The sequence below is a fragment of the Coregonus clupeaformis genome, chromosome 17, assembly GCF_020615455.1.
Source record: "Coregonus clupeaformis isolate EN_2021a chromosome 17, ASM2061545v1, whole genome shotgun sequence".
Classification (NCBI taxonomy): Eukaryota; Metazoa; Chordata; class Actinopteri; order Salmoniformes; family Salmonidae; genus Coregonus; species Coregonus clupeaformis.
In genome coordinates this window covers 68,863,383-68,885,722 of record NC_059208.1, presented here as the reverse complement: position 1 = coordinate 68,885,722, position 22,340 = coordinate 68,863,383, and the positions used below count along the sequence as shown (strand labels likewise).

The window sequence follows — 22,340 nt, the reverse complement described above, 5'->3', positions numbered from 1 at the left end:
ATCCAAACCGTGAAGCACGGGGGTGGCAGCATCATGCTGTGGGGGTGCTTTGCTGCAGGAGGGACTGGTGCACTTCACAAAATAGATGGCATCATGAGGAAGAAAATTGATGTGGATATATTGAAGCAACATCTCAAGACATCAGTCAAGAAGTTAAAGCTTGGTCGCAAATGGGTCTTCCAAATGGACAATGACCCCAAACATACTTCCAAAGTTGTGGCAAAATGGCTTAAGGACAACAAAGTCAAGGTATTGGAGTGGCCATCACAAAGCCCTGACCTCAGTCCTATAGAACATTTGTGCGCAGAACTGAAAAAGCGTGTGCGAGCAAGGAGGCCTACAAACCTGACTCAGTTACACCAGCTCTGTCAGGAGGAACGAGCCAAAATTCACCCAACTTATTGTGGGAAGCTTGTGGAAGGCTACCCGAAACGTTTGACCCAAGTTAAACAATTTAAAGGCAATGCTACCAAATACTAATTGAGTGTATGTAAACTTCTGACCCACTGGGAATGTGATGAAAGAAATAAAAGCTGAAATAAATCATTCTCTCTACTATTATTCTGACATTTCATATTCTTAAAATAAAGTGGTGATCCTATCTGACCTAAGACAGGGAATCTTTACTAGGATTAAATGTCACGAATTGTGAAAAACAGAGTTTAAATGTATTTGGCTAAGGTGTATGTAAACTTCCGACTTCAACTGTACATTAATTTGCTTAGCCTGAGAGTACACATGGTAGACATAACATCTGAAACCATCTAAAATGGTGTGTTATGAGTGGGTTAATAATCACAGTCAATGGTGATGAAGCTGTCCTTGCCACTATCTGGAGGACCTACATTCATAAAGGTTTCTGTCCAACAGAGCTCTTCATAAATTCACACTTAATTTAATAACACTCATCTCTCTGGCTTTCATGTTGAAGAAGCTCAATTAATACTGAGGGAGGAAGACAACATCTCTTTGTGATTTTAATGAGATGACCCAGGTAGCAGTGACATCAAAGCATTCTAAAGTGACCAAAACAAAGTGCTCAGACACAAAGACTAATTAGTTAACAAAATGTAATGTCAGGAAGTGGGATTGTTGAGAATAACAAAATACAGTGTTTTTATACTGTCCTCCTGTGACCATGGCCTCTGGTTTGTCTGCTACTCTCTCTACCGTTATATTCATTTGAATCACACAGTGCTCAACAAAGATGTTTAGATGTTTATATTGCATTACAGTTACTTTGTATCGCTTCTGCATTACAAATATGTAACAGTGTGTTTCTCTTCAACTGTTAAACAATAGTTGAACGTTCCAAATATGCGGTTTGAAAGTGAATCATCTATAAGCGTAGTCTTTTTTTGGGGGGGGGTAGATCAGCTTTAATATTGCAGATAGATTGTAACTTCCATCAATGTAATTGTCTGCATCACCTCCAATCCCCCATATGTTTTCTTTCTCGCAAATATATATATATATATATATATATATATATACAGTTGAAGTCGGAAGTTTACATACACCTTAGCCAAATACATTTAAACTCAGTTTTTCACAATTGCTGATAAAGATTCCCTGTCTTAGGTCAGATAGGATCATCACTTTATTTTAAGAATATGAAATGTCAGAATAATAGTAGAGAGAATGATTTCTTTCAGCTTTTATTTCTTTAATCACATTCCCAGTGGGTCAGAAGTTTACATACACTCAATTAGTATTTGGTAGCATTGCCTTTAAACTGTTTAACTTGGGTCAAATGTTTCGGGTAGCCTTCCACAAGCTTCCCACAATAAGTTGGGTGAATTTTGGCTCATTCCTCCTGACAGAGCTGGTGTAACTGAGTCAGGTTTGTAGGCCTCCTTGCTCGCACACGCTTTTTCAGTTCTGCGCACAAATGTTCTATAGGACTGAGGTCAGGGCTTTGTGATGGCCACTCCAATACCTTGACTTTGTTGTCCTTAAGTCATTTTGCCACAACTTTGGAAGTGTGCTTGGGGTCATTGTCCATTTGGAAGACCCATTTGCGACCAAGCTTTAACTTCTTGACTGATGTCTTGAGATGTTGCTTCAATATATCCACATAATTTTCCTTCCTCATGATGCCATCTATTTTGTGAAGTGCACCAGTCCCTCCTGCAGCAAAGTACCCCCACAGCATGATGCTGCCACCCCCGTGCTTCACGGTTAGGATGGTGTTCTTCGGCTTGCAAGCATTCCCCTTTTTCCTCCAAACATAACGATGGTCATTATGGCCAAACAGTTCTATTTTTGTTTCATCAGACCAGAGGACATTTCTCCAAAAAGTACGATCTTTGTCCCCATGTGCAGTTGCAAACCGTAGTCTGGCTTTTTTATGGCGGTTTTGGAGCAGTGGCTTCTTCCTTGCTGAGCGGCCTTTTAGGTTATGTCGATATAGGACTCGTTTTACTGTGGATATAGATACTTTTGTACCTGTTTCCTCCAGCATCTTCACAAGGTCCTTTGATGTTGTTCTGGGATTGATTTGCACTTTTAGCACATTTTTACATTTACATTTTAGTCATTTAGCAGATGCTCTTATCCAGAGCGACTTACAGTTAGTGAGTGCATACATTTTTCATACGTACCAAAATATGTTCATCTCTAGGAGACAGAACGCGTCTCCTTCCTGAACGGTATGACGGCTGCGTGGTCCCATGGTGTTTATACTTGCATACTATTGTTTGTACAGATGAACGTGGTACCTTCAGGCGTTTGGAAATTGCTCCCAAGGATGAACCAGACTTGTGGAGGTCTACAATTGTTTTTCTGAGGTCTTGGCTGATTTCCCCATGATGTCAAGCAAAGAGGCACTGCGTTTGAAGGTAGGCCTTGAAATACATCCACAGGTACACCTCCAATTGACTCAAATGATGTCAATTAGCCTATCAGAAGCTTCTAAAGCCATGACATTGTTTTCTGGAATTTTCCAAGCTGTTTAAAGGCACAGTCAACTTAGTGTATGTAATCTTCTGACCCACTGGAATTGTGATACATTGAATTATAAGTGAAATAATCTGTCTGTAAACAATTGTTGGAAAAATTACTTGTGTCATGCACAAAGTAGATGTCCTAACCAACCTGCCAAAACTATAGTTTGTTAACAAGAAATTTGTGGAGTGGTTGAAAAACGAGTTTTAATGACTCCAACCTAAGTGTATGTAAACTTCCGACTTCAACTGCATGTGTATGTGTATCTTCCTGCTTTTAATGAGCTTCACTAGGTCAAATTCCTAACAACTTCGGTTGGTACAGTATGGCAATAAAGTATTCAATTTTGAATACTAAACTGTTTACCCTGTCTCCATGGTCTTAGTCCAACAGAACAGACCTGTGTGCTGTGCAGCAGTCACTGTGGTGCCTCCCCACCTCCCATGCAGCCCTCATAAAAGGCATTTGACAAGGGTATTTTTAGAACCCAAAATATAATTGTCAACAAGTGATACCAGAATAAGAGACAGACACAAACACACACACTAAATAGGTAAATTACAGAATCTTCTAAGTATATCTCTCCTTCCAAAGCAGTGTTATATCAGGGGCGTGCTGCTGGCTGCTGAGATGGACTGATAACGACAGCAAGGTGCCTAATCTTAGCTGGCTAATGCCATAAGCCCAAAATAACACATCTAAGAATAGCTGACCCACAGAATAAGAAGCAAGAAGCCTGAATTTCAGGTACTTAAAATATCTTGTTGTTTGGCAGATAATGTTCTGGAAGAAGAAGAAGAAGAAGAAGAAGAAGAAGAAGAAGAAGAAGAAGAAGAAGAAGAAGAAGAAGAAGAAGAAGAAGAAGAAGAAGAAGAAGAAGAAGAAGAAGAAGAAGAAGAAGAAGAAGAAGAAGAAGAAGAAGAAGAAGAAGAAGAAGAAGAAGAAGTGAAATGCATGGCTTGAAGGAAAGAGAAAAGCTGTTGTTGGGATTGACCTGGTGGTCTATTGACAGAGCAGAGGACCTAGAATGTGTCATGCTACAGCCTTATTCACACTTCTCCTCTTGTTCTGCTGACTACCATGGATCATGTACTACACTACCTTTCAGCTTGTCTACAGGACAGAATAGAACAGAATAGAACAGAATAGAACATAACAGAATAGAACACAGCCGAATAGAACAGAATAGAACAGAGCAGAATAGAATAGAATAGAATAGAATATAACAGAATAGAATAGAACAGAATAGAACAGAACATAATAGAATAGAACAGAACAGAATAGAATAGAACAGAATAGAACAGAATAGAATATAACAGAATAGAACAGAACACAGCAGAATAGAACAGAATAGAACAGAACAGAATAGAATAGAACAGAATATAATAGAGTATAATAACAATTAAGTTGTGGCAAATGTGCTTAATGAGTAGAGATGTGATTGTCCTGTAGTTAATGAAGCGGAGATGTGTTTGTTCTGTGGTTAATGAAGTAGAGATGTGTTTGTGCTGTAGTTAATGAAGTAGATATGTGTTTGTCCTGTGGTTAATGAAGTAGAGATGTTTGTTCTGTAGTTAATGAAGTAGAGATGTGTTTGTCCTGTAGTTAATGAAGTAGATATGTGTTTGTTCTGTGGTTAATGAAGTAGAGATGTGTTTGTCCTGTAGTTAATGAAGTAGATATGTGTTTTTTCTGTGGTTAATGAAGTAGAGATGTTTGTTCTGTAGTTAATGAAGTAGAGATGTTTGTTCTGTAGTTAATGAAGTAGAGAAGTGTTTGTTCTGTAGTTAATGAAGTAGAGATGTGTTTGTTCTGTGGTTAATGAAGTAGAGATGTGTTTGTCCTGTAGTTAATGAAGTAGATATGTGTTTTTTCTGTGGTTAATGAAGTAGAGATGTTTGTTCTGTAGTTAATGAAGTAGAGATGTTTGTTCTGTAGTTAATGAAGTAGAGATGTGTTTGTCCTGTAGTTAATGAAGTAGAGATGTGTTTGTTCTCTGGTTAATGAAGTAGAGATGTGTTTGTTCTGTAGTTAATGAAGTAGAGATGTGTTTGTTCTGTGGTTAATGAAGTACAGATGTGTTTGTTCTGTGATTAATGAAGTAGAGATGTTTGTTCTGTAGTTAATGAAGTAGAGATGTGTTTGTCTGGTAGTTAATGAAGTAGAGATGTTTGTTCTGTAGTTAATGAAGTAGAGATGTGTTTGTTCTGTGGTTAATGAAGTAGATATATGTTTGTTCTGTGGTTAATGAGTAGAGATGTGTTTGTTCTGTGGTTAATGAAGTAGATATATGTTTATTCTGTAGTTAATGAAGTAGAGATGTGTTTGTTCTGTGGTTAATGAGTAGAGATGTGTTTGTTCTGTGGTTAATGAGTAGAGATGTGTTTGTTCTGAGGTTAATGAAGTAGAGAAGTGTTTGTTCTGTAGTTAATGAAGTAGAGATGTGTTTGTTCTGTAGTTAATGAATAGAGATGTGTTTGTTCTGTAGTTAATGAAGTAGAGATGTGTTTGTTCTGTAGTTAATGAATATAGATGTGTTTGTTCTGTGGTTAATGAGTAGAGATGTGTTTGTTCTGTAGTTAATGAGCAGAGATGTGTTTGTTCTGTAGTTAATGAAGTAGAGATGTGTTTGTTCTGTGGTTAATGAAGTAGAGATGTTTTTTTCTGAGGTTAATGAGTAGAGATGTGTTTGTTCTGTAGTTAATGAAGCAGAGATGTGTTTGTTCTGTAGTTAATGAATAGAGATGTGTTTGTTCTGTGGTTAATGAGTAGAGATGTGTTTGTTCTGTAGTTAATGAAGTAGAGATGTGTTTGTTCTGTAGTTAATTAATAGAGATGTGTTTGTTCTGTGGTTAATGAGTAGAGATGTGTTTGTTCTGTAGTTAATGAAGTAGAGATGTGTTTGTTCTGTGGTTAATGAAGTAGATATATGTTTGTTCTGTGGTTAATGAGTAGAGATGTGTTTGTTCTGTGATTAATGAAGTAGATATATGTTTGTTCTGTAGTTAATGAAGTAGATATGTGTTTGTTCTGTGGTTAATGAGTAGAGATGTGTTTTTTCTGTAGTTAATGAAATAGAGATGTGTTTGTCTGGTAGTTAATGAAGTAGATATGTTTGTTCTGTAGTTAATGAAGTAGAGATGTGTTTGTCTGGTAGTTAATGAAGTAGAGATGTGTTTGTTCTGTGGTTAATGAAGTAGATATATGTTTGTTCTGTAGTTAATGAAGTAGAGGTGTTTGTTCTGTGGTTAATGAGTAGAGATGTGTTTGTTCTGAGGTTAATGAAGTAGAGAAGTGTTTGTTCTGTAGTTAATGAATAGAGATGTGCTTGTTCTGTGGTTAATGAGTAGAGATGTATTTGTTCTGTAGTTAATGAGCAGAGATGTGTTTGTTCTGTTGTTAATGAAGTAGAGATGTGTTTGTTCTGTGGTTAATGTAATATACTGGTGGTTGAATATAGTTTTGCAACAGACAGCAGTATAATGCATATGAGGAGAAAAACACTGAGTTTACAGAAACAAACTATAAGAGTCAATGCATGTCCACAGAGCATGTGGTATCCTTGGTGATCAATGTGAGGATGTGTAAAATTAATAATTCAAGCATTTATCTCTGATATTCACAAGTTATTGAGAAATCAATAGCCGTAATAATAATTTCCTGTATACCACTCTCTGCCTACAATACGCAGTACATGACTCAATCTGTGTATTGTCATAACAATGCTGCCCACCAAAACTCCTGACATTTACTGTATCTGTGTGTGCTTTCCCATAATATAATGCTGGTCCAACAGCCCTAGATCCATTAGATGACAAGAGCCAAGTGAATTTTCTGAACTACCACAAGTCCAAAAGGCAGAGAATAGCAAAGTGACTCACACTGAGTGAATACCGTAAACCGACATTACTCAGAATTATGACAGATTCGTTTGAACCCTGAGATTCATTTCTCAGGTCAGAAATAGAATGTCATTGTGTTTGGTAAACATCCACAGAGACACAGAGATAACCTTTTGATGTTCATTCCCCTTTGCCTTGTACTGTTTGTATTTTTACCATGGTATTTCCTGTTACTGTTATACCTAAAAAGTGAAGACTGACGTGGAAGCCTCCCTATCCAAACACAACATCCCTTTCATGTTGTTATGCCATTTCATTGTGGTGACAATGACTGTAAAAAGCACAGTGCTATTAATATGCACCAGAGCACAGTTAAAAATCCAAACTGTGCATTAAGTCCATATCCACACAATGATAAAACTATGAGTATTTACAAACACTCACTATACAGACAGTTTTATACATGTTTGTTTTACTCCATTCAGACACAAGCAAACTGAGAAACAATGACAGTAAACGAATACAAGGAGGAACTGCCCATCCATAAGCACTGCACATTGTAAAACCATGCAGTATAATATCACACATGTAAATACCTGGATACAGAAAGCAGTGCCTGATCATAATGCGTTGCTGTGCTGGGAAGTTTGGAGCCCTCCTTTCACAGAGGCAGTTAGATAGAGACCGACTGGGAGAGACCAGAGAGTTGAGAGAATGAAACAGAGGGAGAGGGAGGTAGGGAGAGAGAGAGAGAGAGAGAGAGAGAGAGAGAGAGAGAGAGAGAGAGAGAGAGAGAGAGAGAGAGAGAGAGAGAGAGAGAGAGAGAGGGGAAAAGAGTGCAAAAAAAATCTAGAGAAAACTGAGAAAGACAGGCTATCCGTTTAGGAGCAGAGAGAGAGCATGGTGGGTCTGGTCACCTGAGTTGACGTTGTGCATCTTGTGCTGGTCCAAGAGTCGCTGGTGGCCAACGAGCCTGTCTGTTGTGGTGGAGAAATTTGACTCGCTCTCGTAAATCGTCTGCAGCATACTCCACTCAGCGCTCAGGTCACATCGCTAGCCCTGCTCTTCCTGTCCCCAAAGAGCCAACCCTCTCGCAGCCGCACACTCAGGGGAACGACCACGACAGCGTACAGCGACAGAAACAGCTCTCCTCCTTTTCCTCTGAGGAAACTCTCTCTCTCGCTGTGCTGAAACGCAATACAATAACCACACCACACACTCCCTCTGTGAGGCTTTCCCCACTATACTGTGACTACACAGCACAATAAAACACAGAGAAGAAGTCCCTGTTCAGACAGAGAGAAGATGACTGCCAGTCTGATTCTCTTCTCTTGCTGTAACACTGAGCTACTACCCTGCTCTTATTTCCTCTGATCTCTCGCTCTCTCTCTTTGTCGTTTCTCTCTCTCGTCTGTCTGTCTCCTGCTCTCTATACCTCTCTCAGTAATGTCTGAGCAGTAAGAGTGAACCTGAATGTGGGATTCAGCCTTCTAGTTGGGGAGTGTACTAGTCAGAGCTGAGCTAAGCCGTGTGCTGTTTACCCGTCAACCTCTCACAGAAAAGTAATGCTTAAGCCGGAGAGGGTGCAAGCTTAAATTGCATGTGAATTAACAACAGCGTTGCCCATAGGTGACAGAAATAGAACAATGGCCGGCCCCGGCTATAAATAGGAGGGCCGAGGCGAGGGGATTGGAGCAGCATTGATGCGTTTAAAAATATCTCCACCATACACAGCTGTCTCTTCTACAGCTCTACAGCTAGATTCCTGCCAGAAGGCATGTCTCCTGACTGACTCCCTCCCTCCCTCTCTCCCAGAGCAGAGCCCATCCGAGCTGCAGATGGAGGCTCACTCTGCTTGATTCCTCTCTCTTCCCCCTCTCTCTCTCACTTGCTCTTTTCTCTCACTATCTCTCACTCTTTCTCTCATTTCAACTCTATTTCTCACTCTCTCACTATCTCCTTTCTCTCTCCCTCTATTTATCTCTCTCTCTCTCTCTATCTCTCCACCCTCTCTCAACTGGGATTAATTTCTTTCTCTCTTACAAGATTCATCCTTATATCCCTTTCTCCACAATATACTGTCCAAATCAAATATATTTCCTCATCCTTACAAGGTCTTGTAACTGTTGTTTTTCTTTTATGGTAGTTTATGGTGCCTGTGATATTCTGTCTTGTGACAACATAATTTATATTCTTATTGGCAGCCCATATCTGATAGGTTGGTTATTAGATCACGCTCAAGATGATTGGGTAGTCATTGAGAGTAACAAAACAGCACCATTTTCTGAATGTTAAACAAACACATGTATTATATAACTAACTGTGTCAACCCTCCCAGACCACCCTGACCCAACCACCTGACCAAGTGGAATAGTAACTATTATCTCAGAGTGTAGGAGAGAGAGAGAGAGAGAGAGAGAGAGAGAGAGAGAGAGAGAGAGAGAGAGAGAGAGAGAGAGAGAGCAGGGGTCAGTGTGCATCCAGGACACTACAGATGTAGGATCTTCATTTGAGGCAGTTTGCTACAGCGGGAAAATAATCCTGCAGCAACAAGAAATGTGAATTATTATGTGGATTATAATGAATGGACATTTTTTGTAGGTGTTGATACATTTTTCATTAAGGCAAATCAAATATTACATTTTGAAGTGGAAATTACAAACTTTAGAAGCCTTTTTAAACCTTGAATACACTACAAGTTTGCATTTCCTGCTGTGCAGGAAAAATCTCAGTAAGAAAATAGTAATCAAATTAAGATCCTACGTCTGTACTGCTCTTGAGGAAGCATGCCCTGAGCCAGCCAATTGTGTGAGGAAGCATGCCCTAAGCCAGCCAATCATGTGAGGAAGCATGCCCTAAAATAGCCAATCATGTATGGAAGCATGTCCTAAGCCAGCCAATTGTGTGAAGAAGCATGCCCTGAGCCAGCCAATTGTGTGAAGAAGCATGCCCTGAGCCAGCTAATCGTGTGAGGAAGCATGCCCTGAGCCAGCCAATCATGTGAGGAAGCATGCCCTGAACCAGCCAATCGTGTGAGGAAGAATGCCCTGAGCCAGCCAATCGTGAGGAAGCATGCCCTGAGCCAGCCAATCGTGTTTAAGATCCATTAACGGCTTGGAAATCTGAACTTTCCTATTTGCTTCCGTTTGTCCTTGTCAAAAACACTGTTCATGTCCTTTTCAAAGTCTTTCATGTGACACAACAGGTTTTTAAAAAGCACAAACTACTGCATCAGAACTAGGTCACTAGAGAGTGCTGTGCATTGATAGCATTACAGAGTACAGGAGGTTGGTGGCACCTTAACTGGGGAGGACGGGCTCGTGGTAATGGCTGGAGCGGAATCAGTGGAATGGTATCAAATACATCAAACACATGGTTCCCATGTGTTTGATGCCATTTAATTCGCTCTGTTCCAGCTATTATTATGAGCCGTCCTCCCCTCAGCAGCCTCCACTGGTACAGAGGAACAAAAGAGTGCATTGTTTGATAATACATCCACATGATCTGTTGAGCGGGAAGGGAAGGAGGCTCTAAAAACAGAACAGCGTATTATTCCATCAGAGCACCAGTAGAGACCCCATAACATGATAATTAGATTCATAACATACACGCCAGGTCGAGTGTTCCCTCTGACCACTGATAGACGCAAGCCTGAGTTACTGGCTAAGCAGGCCTGAGTTACTGGCTAAGCAAGCCTGAGTTACTGGCTAAGCAGGCCTGAGTTACTGGCTAAGCAAGCCTGAGTTACTGGCTAAGCAGGCCTGAGTTACTGGCTAAGCAGGCCTGAGTTATTCGCTAAGCAGGCCTGAGTTACTGGCTAAGTAGGCCTGAGTTCCTGGCTTAGCAGGCCTGAGTTACTGACTAAGCAGGCCTGAGTTACTGGCTAAGCAGGCCTGAGTTACTGGCTAAGCAGGCCTGAGTTACTGACTAAGCAGGCCTGAGTTACTGACTAAGCAGGCCTGAGTTACTGGCTAAGCAGGCCTGAGTTACTGGCTAAGCAGGCCTGAATTACTGACTAAGCAGGCCTGAGTTACTGGCTAAGCAGGCCTGAGTTACTGGCTAAGCAGGCCTGAGTTACTGTCTTAGCAGGCCTGAGTTACTGGCTAAGCAGGCCTGAGTTACTGGCTAGGCAGGCCTGAGTTACTGACTAAGCAGGCCTGAGTTACTGGCTAAGCAGGCCTGAGTTACTGGCTAAACTAGCGCGCCTGAGTTATTGGCTAAACTAGCGGGCCTGAGTTACTGGCTAAACTAGCGGGCCTGAGTTACTGGCTAAAGTAGCGGGCCTGGGTTACTGGCTAAACTAGCAGGCCTGAGTTACTGGCTAAACTAGCGGGCCTGAGTTACTGGCTAAACTAGCGGGCCTGAGTTACTGGCTAAACTAGCGGGCCTGTGTTACTGGCTAAACTAGCGGGCCTGAGTTACTGGCTAAACTAGCGGGCCTGAGTTACTGACTAAACTAGCAGGCCTGTGTTACTGGACAAACTAGCGGGCTGTGCCTTTAAAATTGTCATCTTCTTTTCCTTCATAATTTGACCTGTCCTCCAGCCAGGGGCATGAAGCCAGCACAGTGCTATTTATAGAGTCCTGCTCAGCGCTTTTATGACTCTACAGGCAGGGGAGAGAGAGAGGGAGAGGGAGAGGGAGAGGGAGAGAGAGAGAGAGAGAGAGAGAGAGAGAGAGAGAGAGAGAGAGAGAGAGAGAGAGAGAGAGAGAGAGAAAGAGAGAGAGAGAGAGAGACAGAGAGACAGAGAGAAAGGAGGTGGACTGTGTTATTTCAGCTGGCCAAACAGTTAAAACCTCAATCCTTTTATTACAGCACAACAAGAGAAACACACAGAAGAGGAAATGCATAGCTCACAGGCTAGGCTACAACAAGTGGCAATAAAACCAACGTGATGTTTGTTTTTGTTATATTTAACAGCTTGATAATGTTTTTCTTAATAAAGATCATTAATAAATAAATGAGCATTTGGACAGCCTTATGATTTACCGGCTACCTAATAGATTTAGATTAATTCTAAGAGTTTACTACGTCGGGTTTGCAGAGACATCATGCATACTGTACGTCATTCTATCTATTCTAGTGAGAGTTAAATATATCTATCCTAGTAAGACTTGTCTATCTGCCCGGCTAACCTAAAGTGCGTACATCATGGAAAACACGGTCTACAATTAGTGATTGTTTTTATCTCCACAGGCATCATAATCCCCAGTAAATTAGGGTAATTAGAGTTAGGAAACTCCTGATCCATCCATCTCTATGTAGTCTATCTAAAGGGGGATTTGGCTGCCGTGCCGGGAGGGGGGATTAAAGATCTGTCAGTCTTGCAATGTAAATCGTGAAGTTCTATGTCTTTAATATATTTTTGTTGTGTTTTTTTAAGAACAGCCCCATCTGTCACAGTGACAGACCAGCTCTGATCCTAAAGCCTAGAGACCTGGAGCTGTCACAGGTCACAGGGTCACAGGTGAGGTCAGGGTAAACAGAGGAAGTGAAGGGTCTCAAGCGGCCAGGGATTGGGATTGGGATTATGACAATGCACTTCCTATTCTGAAAAATGTCAACTCTATTGGGTAACTGTACACATGGAAAGTCCTGACCACAGAAAGCTAGTTAACCAGGCTAGGAAAGTCCTGACCACAGAAAGCTAGTTAACCAGGCTAGGAAAGTCCTGACCACAGAAATCTAGTTAACCAGGCTAGGAAAATCCTGACCACAGAAAGCTAGTTAACCAGGCTAGGAAAGTCCTGAATGACTAGTCACATAATGATACCTTTACCATTTCACAATGAGTTCCAGGAATACTGTGTTACAATATTGTAAATTAATATTGAACACTGTGCTGAAATTCCTAAAAAAATGACCTAAAAAATATTTGCACTGCATATTAACAACAGTATATTATACAATGCATGTCTTGGAACGTTGAACTAACCAATCAGTCATGCAAAACAAAATCACCCCACTTTCTCCACAGATAAGCTTTAATTGGAAGCTAACAGAGACAATTCATTGGAGCAGGGATTAACCTAGACTTTGTATTTATACCCGGCTCTCCTCTTCCTGAGTCTGATGAGGTGTGGGTGTGGCCAGTAGATGGTTAACGTCATAGCCAGTACCTGTGGCCCGTTATAACTCACTCTGATGCGTCACCAGAGCCCAGTGTCTGATTTAGTCCGATTAAAGCATTTAAGTGTGAACGTCAGCGCGCCGGCTGGAGAGTCACTCCACTCCACTCCCGGAGAGACTAAGTGCAAGTGTAGGGGGACTGGGCTTCTGTCACCTCCCTCACATCAATCTCCCCACACTGTGTGTGTATGTGCGTTCGTGCGTGCGTGCGGGAAGCTGTGGTCTCTCTCTCTCTCTCTGTCTGTGTGTGTGTGTGTGTGTGTGTGTGTGTGTGTGTGTGTGTGTGTGTGTGTGTGTGTGTGTGTGTGTGTGTGTGTGTGTGTGTATGTATGTGTGGAGGGGTGGGGGCATGACAACGGATGGAGGAACAAGTGGGCCAGAGTGTTTTCCAATAAAGGCCCTTATATCTCTACTCAGAGAGAACAGGGTGTCAACAGAGAAAGGACACTACACACAAACACACACACACTCACTCACACTCACACTCTCTCACACACACACAAGCACACACACATACACACACATACACACTACACACAAAAACACTCTCACACACACACACACACAAGAGGACACACACTAGAACAGGTTTTCTGCCACATAAAACATCCAGTTGTTTTCTAGGATGTCCTGTGCTGTTCCACTCTACATGGTGATGCCCTGTGCTGTTCCCCTCTACATGGTGATGCCCTGTGCTGTTCTACATGGTGATGCCCTGGGCTGTTCTACATGGTGATATCCTGTGATGTTACCCTCTAAATGGTGATGTCCTGTGCTGTTCCCCTGTACACGGTGATGTCATGTGCTGTTCCCTTCTACATGGTGATGTCCTGTGCTGTTCTACATGGTGATGTGCTGTGCTGTTCCCCTCTACATGGTGATGTGCTGTGCTGTTCCCCTCTACATGGTGATGCCCTGTGCTGTTTCACTCTACATGGCGATGCCCTCATCTGTTCCTCTCTACATGGTGATGCCCTGTGCTGTTATATAGGGTGATAACCTGTGCTGTACCACTCTACATGGTGATGTCCTGTGCTGTTCCCCTCTACATGGTGATGTCTTGTGCTGTTCCACTCTACATGGTGATGTCCTGTGCTGTTCCATTCTACATGGTGATGTCATGTGCTGTTTCCCTCTACATGGTGATGTCTTGTGCTGTTCCATTCTACATGGTGATGTCATATGCTGTTTCCCTCTACATGGTGATGCCCTGTGCTGTTCCCCTCTACATGGTGATGTCCTCTGCTGTTCTACATGGTGATATCCTGTGCTGTTCCCATCTACATGGTGATTCCCTGTGCTGTTCCCCTCTAAATGGTGATGTACTGTACTGGTCTACATGATGATGCCCTGTGCTGTTCCCCTCTAAATGGTGATGTACTGTTCTGGTCTACATGGTGATGTGCTGTGCTGTTCCACTCTACATGGTGATGTCATGTGCTGTTCTACATGGTGATGTCCTGTGCTGTTCCACTCTACATGGTGATGCCCTGTGCTGTTCCCCCTCTAAATGGTGATGCTATGTGTTGTTTCCCTCTACATGCTGATGCCCTGTGCTGTTCCCCTCTACATGGTGATGCCCTGCGCTGTTCTACATGGTGATGTCCTGTACTGTTCTACATGGTGATGCCCTGTGCTGTTCTATTTGGTGATGTCCTGTGCTGTTCCCCTCTACATGGTGATGTCCTGTGCTGTTCCACTCTACATGGTGATGCCCTGTGCTGTTCCACTCTACATGGTGATGACCTATGCTGTTCCACTCTACATGGTGATGCCCTGTGCTATTCTACATGGTGTTGTCCTGTGCTGTTCCACTCTACATGGTGATGTCCTGTGCTGTTTCCCTCTACATGGTGATATCCTGTGCTGTTCCACTCTACATGGTGATGTCCTGTGCTATTCCACTCTACATGGTGCTGCCCTGTGCTGTTCCCCTCTACATGGTGATGCCCTGTGCTGTTCCCGTCCAGAAGGTGATGTCCTGTGCTGTTCCCTTCTACATGGTGATGTCATGTGCTGTTCCCCTCTACATGGTGATGTCATGGGCTGTTCCCCTGTACATGGTGATGTCCTGTGCTGTTCTACTCTATATGGTGATGTCACTTGCTGTTTCCCTCTACATGGTGATGCCCTGTGCTGTTCCACTCTACATGGTGATGTCCTGTGCTGTTCCCCTCTACATGGTGATGCCCTGTGCTGTTCCCCTCTACATGGTGATGCCCTGTGCTGTTCTACATGGTGATGTGCTGTGCTGTTCCCCTCTACATGGTGATGTGCGGTGCTGTTCCCCTCTACATGGTGATGCCCTGTGCTGTTTCACTCTACATGGCGATGCCCTCATCTGTTCCTCTCTACATGGTGATGCCCTGAGCTGTTCTATAGGGTGATGCCCTGTGCTGTACCACTCTACATGGTGATGTCCTGTGCTGTTCCCCTCTACATGGTGATGTCTTGTGCTGTTCCACTCTACATGGTGATGTCCTGTGCTGTTCCACTCTACATGGTGATGCCCTGTGCTGTTCCTCTCTACATGGTGATGACCTATGCTGTTCCACTCTACATGGTGATGCCCTGTGCTATTCTACATGGTGTTGTCCTGTGCTGTTCCACTCTACATGGTGATGTCCTGTGCTGTTTCCCTCTACATGGTGATATCCTGTGCTGTTCCACTCTACATGGTGATGTCCTGTGCTGTTCCACTCTACATGGTGCTGCCCTGTGCTGTTCCCCCTCTACATGGTGATGCCCTGCGCTGTTCTACATGGTGATGCCCTGTGCTGTTCCCCTCTACATGTTGATGTCATGTGCTGTTCCCCTGTACATGGTGATGTCCTGTGCTGTTCTACTCTAAATGGTGATGTCACTTGCTGTTTCCCTCTACATGGTGATGCCCTGTGCTGTTCCACTCTACATGGTGATGTCCTGTGCTGTTCCACTCTACGTGGTGATGTCCTGTGCTGTTCCCCTCTACATGGTGATGCCCTGTGCTGTTCTACATGGCGATGTCCTGTGCTGTTCCCCTCTACATGGTGATGTCCTGTGCTGTTCCCCTCTACATGGTGATGCCCTGTGCTGTTCTACATGGTGATGTCCTGTGCTGTTCCCTTCTACATGGTGATGTCCTGTGCTCTTTCCCTGTACACGGTGATGTCATGTGCTGATCCTGTCTACATGGTGATGTCCTGTGCTGTTCTACATGGTGATACCCTGTGCTGTTCTACATGGTGATGTGCTGTTCCCCTCTACATGGTGATGCCCTGTGCTGTTTCACTCTACATGGTGATGCCCTCATCTGTTCCTCTCTACATGGTGATGCCCTGTGCTGTTTCCCTCTACATGGTGATGTCCTGTGCTGTTCCATCTACATGGTGATGTCATGTGCTGTTTCCCTCTACATGGTGATGTCCAGGGATGTTCCATTCTACATGGTGATGTCATGTGCTTTTTCCCTCTACATGGTGATGTCCTGTGCTGTTCCCCTCTACATGGTGATGTCCTGTGCTGTTCCCCTCTACATGGTGATGCCCTGTGCTGTTCTACATGGTGATGTCCTGTGCTGTTCCCTTCTACATGGTGATGTCCTGTGCTCTTTCCCTGTACACGGTGATGTCATGTGCTGATCCTGTCTACATGGTGATTTCCTGTGCTGTTCTACATGGTGATACCCTGTGCTGTTCTACATGGTGATGTGCTGTTCCCCTCTACATGGTGATGCCCTGTGCTGTTTCACTCTACATGGTGATGCCCTCATCTGTTCCTCTCTACATGGTGATGCCCTGTGCTGTTTCCCTCTACATGGTGATGTCCTGTGCTGTTCCATCTACATGGTGATGTCATGTGCTGTTTCCCTCTACATGGTGATGTCCAGGGATGTTCCATTCTACATGGTGATATTCGGTGCTCTTCCCCTCTACATGGTGATGTACTGTACTGGACTACATGGTGATGTCTTGTGCTGTTCCACTCTACATTGTGATGTCTTGTGCTGTTCCCCTCTACATGGTGATACTCTGTGCTGTTCTACATGGTGATGCCCTGTGCTGTTCCCCTCTACATGGTGATGTCCTGTACTGGTCTACATGGTGATGTCCTGTGCTGTTCCCCTCTACATGGTGATGTCCTGTGCTGTTCCACTCTACATTGAGATGCCCTGCACTGTTCTACATGGTGATGTCCTGTGCTGTTCCCCTCTACATGGTGATGTCCTGTGCTGTTCCCCTCTACATGGTGATGTCATGTGCTGTTCCCCCTCTACATGGTGATGTCCTGTTCTACATGGTGATGTCCTGTACTGTTCCACTCTACATGGTGATGCCTTGCGCTGTTCCCCTCTACATGGTGATGTCCTGTTCTACATGGTGATGTCCTGTACTGTTCCACTCTACATGGTGATGTCCTGTGCTGTTCCCCTCTACATGGTGATGTCCTGTGCTGTTCCCCTCTACATGGTGATGTCATGTGCTGTTCCCCTCTTCATGGTGATGTCTTGTGCTGTTCCCCTCTACATGGTGATGTCCTGTGCTGTTTTACATGGTGATACCCTGTGCTGTTCTACATGGTGATGTCCTGTGCTGTTCCCCTCTACATGGTGATGCCCTCATCTGTTCCACTCTACATGGTGATGCCCTGTGCTGTTCTACATGGTGATATCCTGTGCTGTTCCCATCTACATGGTGATTCCCTGTGCTGTTCCCCTCTAAATGGTGATGTACTGTACTGGTCTACATGATGATGCCCTGTGCTGTTCCCCTCTAAATGGTGATGTACTGTTCTGGTCTACATGGTGATGTGCTGTGCTGTTCCACTCTACATGGTGATGTCATGTGCTGTTCTACATGGTGATGTCCTGTGCTGTTCCACTCTACATGGTGATGCCCTGTGCTGTTCCCCTCTAAATGGTGATGCTATGTGTTGTTTCCCTCTACATGCTGATGCCCTGTGCTGTTCCCCTCTACATGGTGATGCCCTGCGCTGTTCTACATGGTGATGTCCTGTACTGTTCTACATGGTGATGCCCTGTGCTGTTCTATTTGGTGATGTCCTGTGCTGTTCCCCTCTAAATGGTGATGTCCTGTGCTGTTCCACTCTACATGGTGATGCCCTGTGCTGTTCCACTCTACATGGTGATGACCTATGCTGTTCCACTCTACATGGTGATGCCCTGTGCTATTCTACATGGTGTTGTCCTGTGCTGTTCCACTCTACATGGTGATGTCCTGTGCTGTTTCCCTCTACATGGTGATATCCTGTGCTGTTCCACTCTACATGGTGATGTCCTGTGCTATTCCACTCTACATGGTGCTGCCCTGTGCTGTTCCCCTCTACATGGTGATGCCCTGCGCTGTTCTACATGGTGATGCCCTGTGCTGTTCCCCTCTACATGGTGATGTCATGTGCTGTTCCCCTCTACATGGTGATGTCATGGGCTGTTCCCCTGTACATGGTGATGTCCTGTGCTGTTCTACTCTATATGGTGATGTCACTTGCTGTTTCCCTCTACATGGTGATGCCCTGTGCTGTTCCACTCTACATGGTGATGTCCTGTGCTGTTCCACTCTACGTGGTGATGTCCTGTGCTGTTCCCCTCTACATGGTGATGCCCTGTGCTGTTCTACATGGTGATGTGCTGTGCTGTTCCCCTCTACATGGTGATGTGCGGTGCTGTTCCCCTCTACATGGTGATGCCCTGTGCTGTTTCACTCTACATGGCGATGCCCTCATCTGTTCCTCTCTACATGGTGATGCCCTGTGCTGTTCTATAGGGTGATGCCCTGTGCTGTACCACTCTACATGGTGATGTCCTGTGCTGTTCCCCTCTACATGGTGATGTCTTGTGCTGTTCCACTCTACATGGTGATGTCCTGTGCTGTTCCATTCTACATGGTGATGTCATGTGCTGTTTCCCTCTACATGGTGATGTCCTGTGCTGTTCCATTCTACATGGTGATGTCATATGCTATTTCCCTCTCTATGGTGATGCCCTGTGCTGTTCCCCTCTAAATGGTGATGTACTGTTCTGGTCTACATGGTGATGTGCTGTGCTGTTCCCCTCTACATGGTGATGTCCTGTGCTGATCCACTCTACATGGCGATGTCATGTGCTGTTCTACATGGTGATGTCCTGTGCTGTTCCACTCTACATGGTGATGCCCTGTGCTGTTCCCCTCTAAGTGGTGATGCCATGTGTTGTTTCCCTCTACATGGTGATAACCTGTGCTGTTCCCCTCTACATGGTGATGCCCTGCGCTGTTCTACATGGTGATGTCCTGTACTGTTCTACATGGTGATGCCCTGTGCTGTTCTATTTGGTGATGTCCTGTGCTGTTCCCCTCTACATGGTGATCTCCTGTGCTGTTCCACTCTACATGGTGATGTCATGTGCTTTTTCCCTCTACATGGTTATGTCCTCTGCTGTTCCACTCTACATGGTGATGCCCTGTGCTGTTCCACTCTACATGGTGATGACCTATGCTGTTCCACTCTACATGGTGATGCCCTGTGCTATTCTACATGGTGTTGTCCTGTGCTGTTCCACTCTACATGGTGATGTCCTGTGCTGTTTCCCTCTACATGGTGATATCCTGTGCTGTTCCACTCTACATGGTGATGTCCTGTGCTGTTCCACTCTACATGGTGCTGCCCTGTGCTGTTCCCCTCTACATGGTGATGCCCTGCGCTGTTCTACATGGTGATGCCCTGTGCTGTTCCCCTCTACATGGTGATGTCATGTGCTGTTCCCCTCTACATGGTGATGTCATGGGCTGTTCCCCTGTACATGGTTATGTCCTGTGCTGTTCTACTCTATATGGTGATGTCACTTGCTGTTTCCCTCTACATGGTGATGCCCTGTGCTGTTCCACTCTACATGGTGATGTCCTGTGCTGTTCCACTCTACGTGGTGATGTCCTGTGCTGTTCCCCTCTACATGGTGATGCCCTGTGCTGTTCTACATGGTGATGTCCTGTGCTGTTCCCCTCTACATGGTGATGTCCTGTGCTGTTCCCCTCTACATGGTGATGCCCTGTGCTGTTCTACATGGTGATGTCCTGTGCTGTTCCCGTCCAGAAGGTGATGTCCTGTGCTGTTCCCTTCTACATGGTGATGTCATGTGCTGTTCCCCTCTACATGGTGATGTCATGGGCTGTTCCCCTGTACATGGTGATGTCCTGTGCTGTTCTACTCTATATGGTGATGTCACTTGCTGTTTCCCTCTACATGGTGATGCCCTGTGCTGTTCCCCTCTACATGGTGATGTCATGTGCTGTTCCCCTCTACATGGTGATGTCATGGGCTGTTCCCCTGTACATGGTTATGTCCTGTGCTGTTCTACTCTATATGGTGATGTCACTTGCTGTTTCCCTCTACATGGTGATGCCCTGTGCTGTTCCACTCTACATGGTGATGTCCTGTGCTGTTCCACTCTACGTGGTGATGTCCTGTGCTGTTCCCCTCTACATGGTGATGCCCTGTGCTGTTCTACATGGTGATGTCCTGTGCTGTTCCCCTCTACATGGTGATGTCCTGTGCTGTTCCCCTCTACATGGTGATGCCCTGTGCTGTTCTACATGGTGATGTCCTGTGCTGTTCCCGTCCAGAAGGTGATGTCCTGTGCTGTTCCCTTCTACATGGTGATGTCATGTGCTGTTCCCCTCTACATGGTGATGTCATGGGCTGTTCCCCTGTACATGGTGATGTCCTGTGCTGTTCTACTCTATATGGTGATGTCACTTGCTGTTTCCCTCTACATGGTGATGCCCTGTGCTGTTCCACTCTACATGGTGATGTCCTGTGCTGTTCCACTCTACGTGGTGATGTCCTGTGCTGTTCCCCCTCTACATGGTGATGCCCTGTGCTGTTCTACATGGTGATGTCCTGTGCTGTTCCCCTCTACATGGTGATGTCCTGTGCTGTTCCCCTCTACATGGTGATGCCCTGTGCTGTTCTACATGGTGATGTCCTGTGCTGTTCCCGTCCAGAAGGTGATGTCCTGTGCTGTTCCCTTCTACATGGTGATGTCATGTGCTGTTCCCCTCTACATGGTGATGTCATGGGCTGTTCCCCTGTACATGGTGATGTCCTGTGCTGTTCTACTCTATATGGTGATGTCACTTGCTGTTTCCCTCTACATGGTGATGCCCTGTGCTGTTCCACTCTACATGGTGATGTCCTGTGCTGTTCCCCTCTACATGGTGATGCCCTGTGCTGTTCCCCTCTACATGGTGATGCCCTGTGCTGTTCTACATGGTGATGTGCTGTGCTGTTCCCCTCTACATGGTGATGTGCGGTGCTGTTCCCCTCTACATGGTGATGCCCTGTGCTGTTTCACTCTACATGGCGATGCCCTCATCTGTTCCTCTCTACATGGTGATGCCCTGAGCTGTTCTATAGGGTGATGCCCTGTGCTGTACCACTCTACATGGTGATGTCCTGTGCTGTTCCCCTCTACATGGTGATGTCTTGTGCTGTTCCACTCTACATGGTGATGTCCTGTGCTGTTCCATTCTACATGGTGATGTCATGTGCTGTTTCCCTCTACATGGTGATGTCCTGTGCTGTTCCATTCTACATGGTGATGTCATATGCTGTTTCCCTCTACATGGTGATGCCCTGTGCTGTTCCCCTCTACATGGTGATGTCCTCTGCTGTTCAACATGGTGATATCCTGTGCTGTTCCCATCTACATGGTGATTCCCTGTGCTGTTCCCCTCTAAATGGTGATGTACTGTACTGTTCTACATGGTGATGCCCTGTGCTGTTCCCCTCTAAATGGTGATGTTGTGTTCTGGTCTACATGGTGATGTGCTGTGCTGTTCCCCTCTACATGGTGATGTCCTGTGCTGTTCCACTCTACATGGTGATGTCATGTGCTGTTCTACATAGTGATGTCCTGTGCTGTTCCACTCTACATGGTGATGCCCTGTGCTGTTCCCCTCTAAATGGTGATGCCATGTGTTGTTTCCCTCTACATGGTTATGCCCTGTGCTGTTCCCCTCTACATGGTGATGCCCTGCGCTGTTCTACATGGTGATGTCCTGTACTGTTCTACATGGTGATGCCCTGTGCTGTTCTATTTGGTGATGTCCTGTGCTGTTCTATTTGGTGATGTCCTGTGCTGTTCCCCTCTACATGGTGATGTCCTGTGCTGTTCCACTCTACATGGTGATGCCCTGTGCTGTTCCTCTCTACATGGTGATGACCTATGCTGTTCCACTCTACATGGTGATGCCCTGTGCTATTCTACATGGTGTTGTCCTGTGCTGTTCCACTCTACATGGTGATGTCCTGTGCTGTTTCCCTCTACATGGTGATATCCTGTGCTGTTCCACTCTACATGGTGATGTCCTGTGCTGTTCCACTCTACATGGTGCTGCCCTGTGCTGTTCCCCTCTACATGGTGATGCCCTGCGCTGTTCTACATGGTG

General features: G+C 44.8%; 1 protein-coding gene across 8 annotated transcripts in view; it reads right to left on the bottom strand.

The window, feature by feature from the left end:
* LOC121586940 (histone deacetylase 9-B) overlaps positions 1-22,340 on the bottom strand; it is a 154,972-nt gene that overhangs the window by 37,491 nt on the left and 95,141 nt on the right. The window contains exons 1-2 of one of the 8 annotated variants that reach the window (XM_045226478.1): positions 7,706-7,791; positions 7,385-7,476 (exon numbers count right to left, since the gene is read on the bottom strand). The exons of 5 other annotated variants lie outside the window; for them this stretch is intronic. In XM_045226478.1, coding sequence (XP_045082413.1) covers positions 7,385-7,412 — 28 coding nt within the window. In that variant the 5' untranslated portion in view covers positions 7,413-7,476; positions 7,706-7,791. Of the gene's footprint in view, positions 1-7,384; positions 7,538-7,705; positions 8,342-22,340 lie in introns of those variants that run through there. 2 more of the 8 variants (XM_045226476.1, XM_045226477.1) reach the window with 2 other exon arrangements.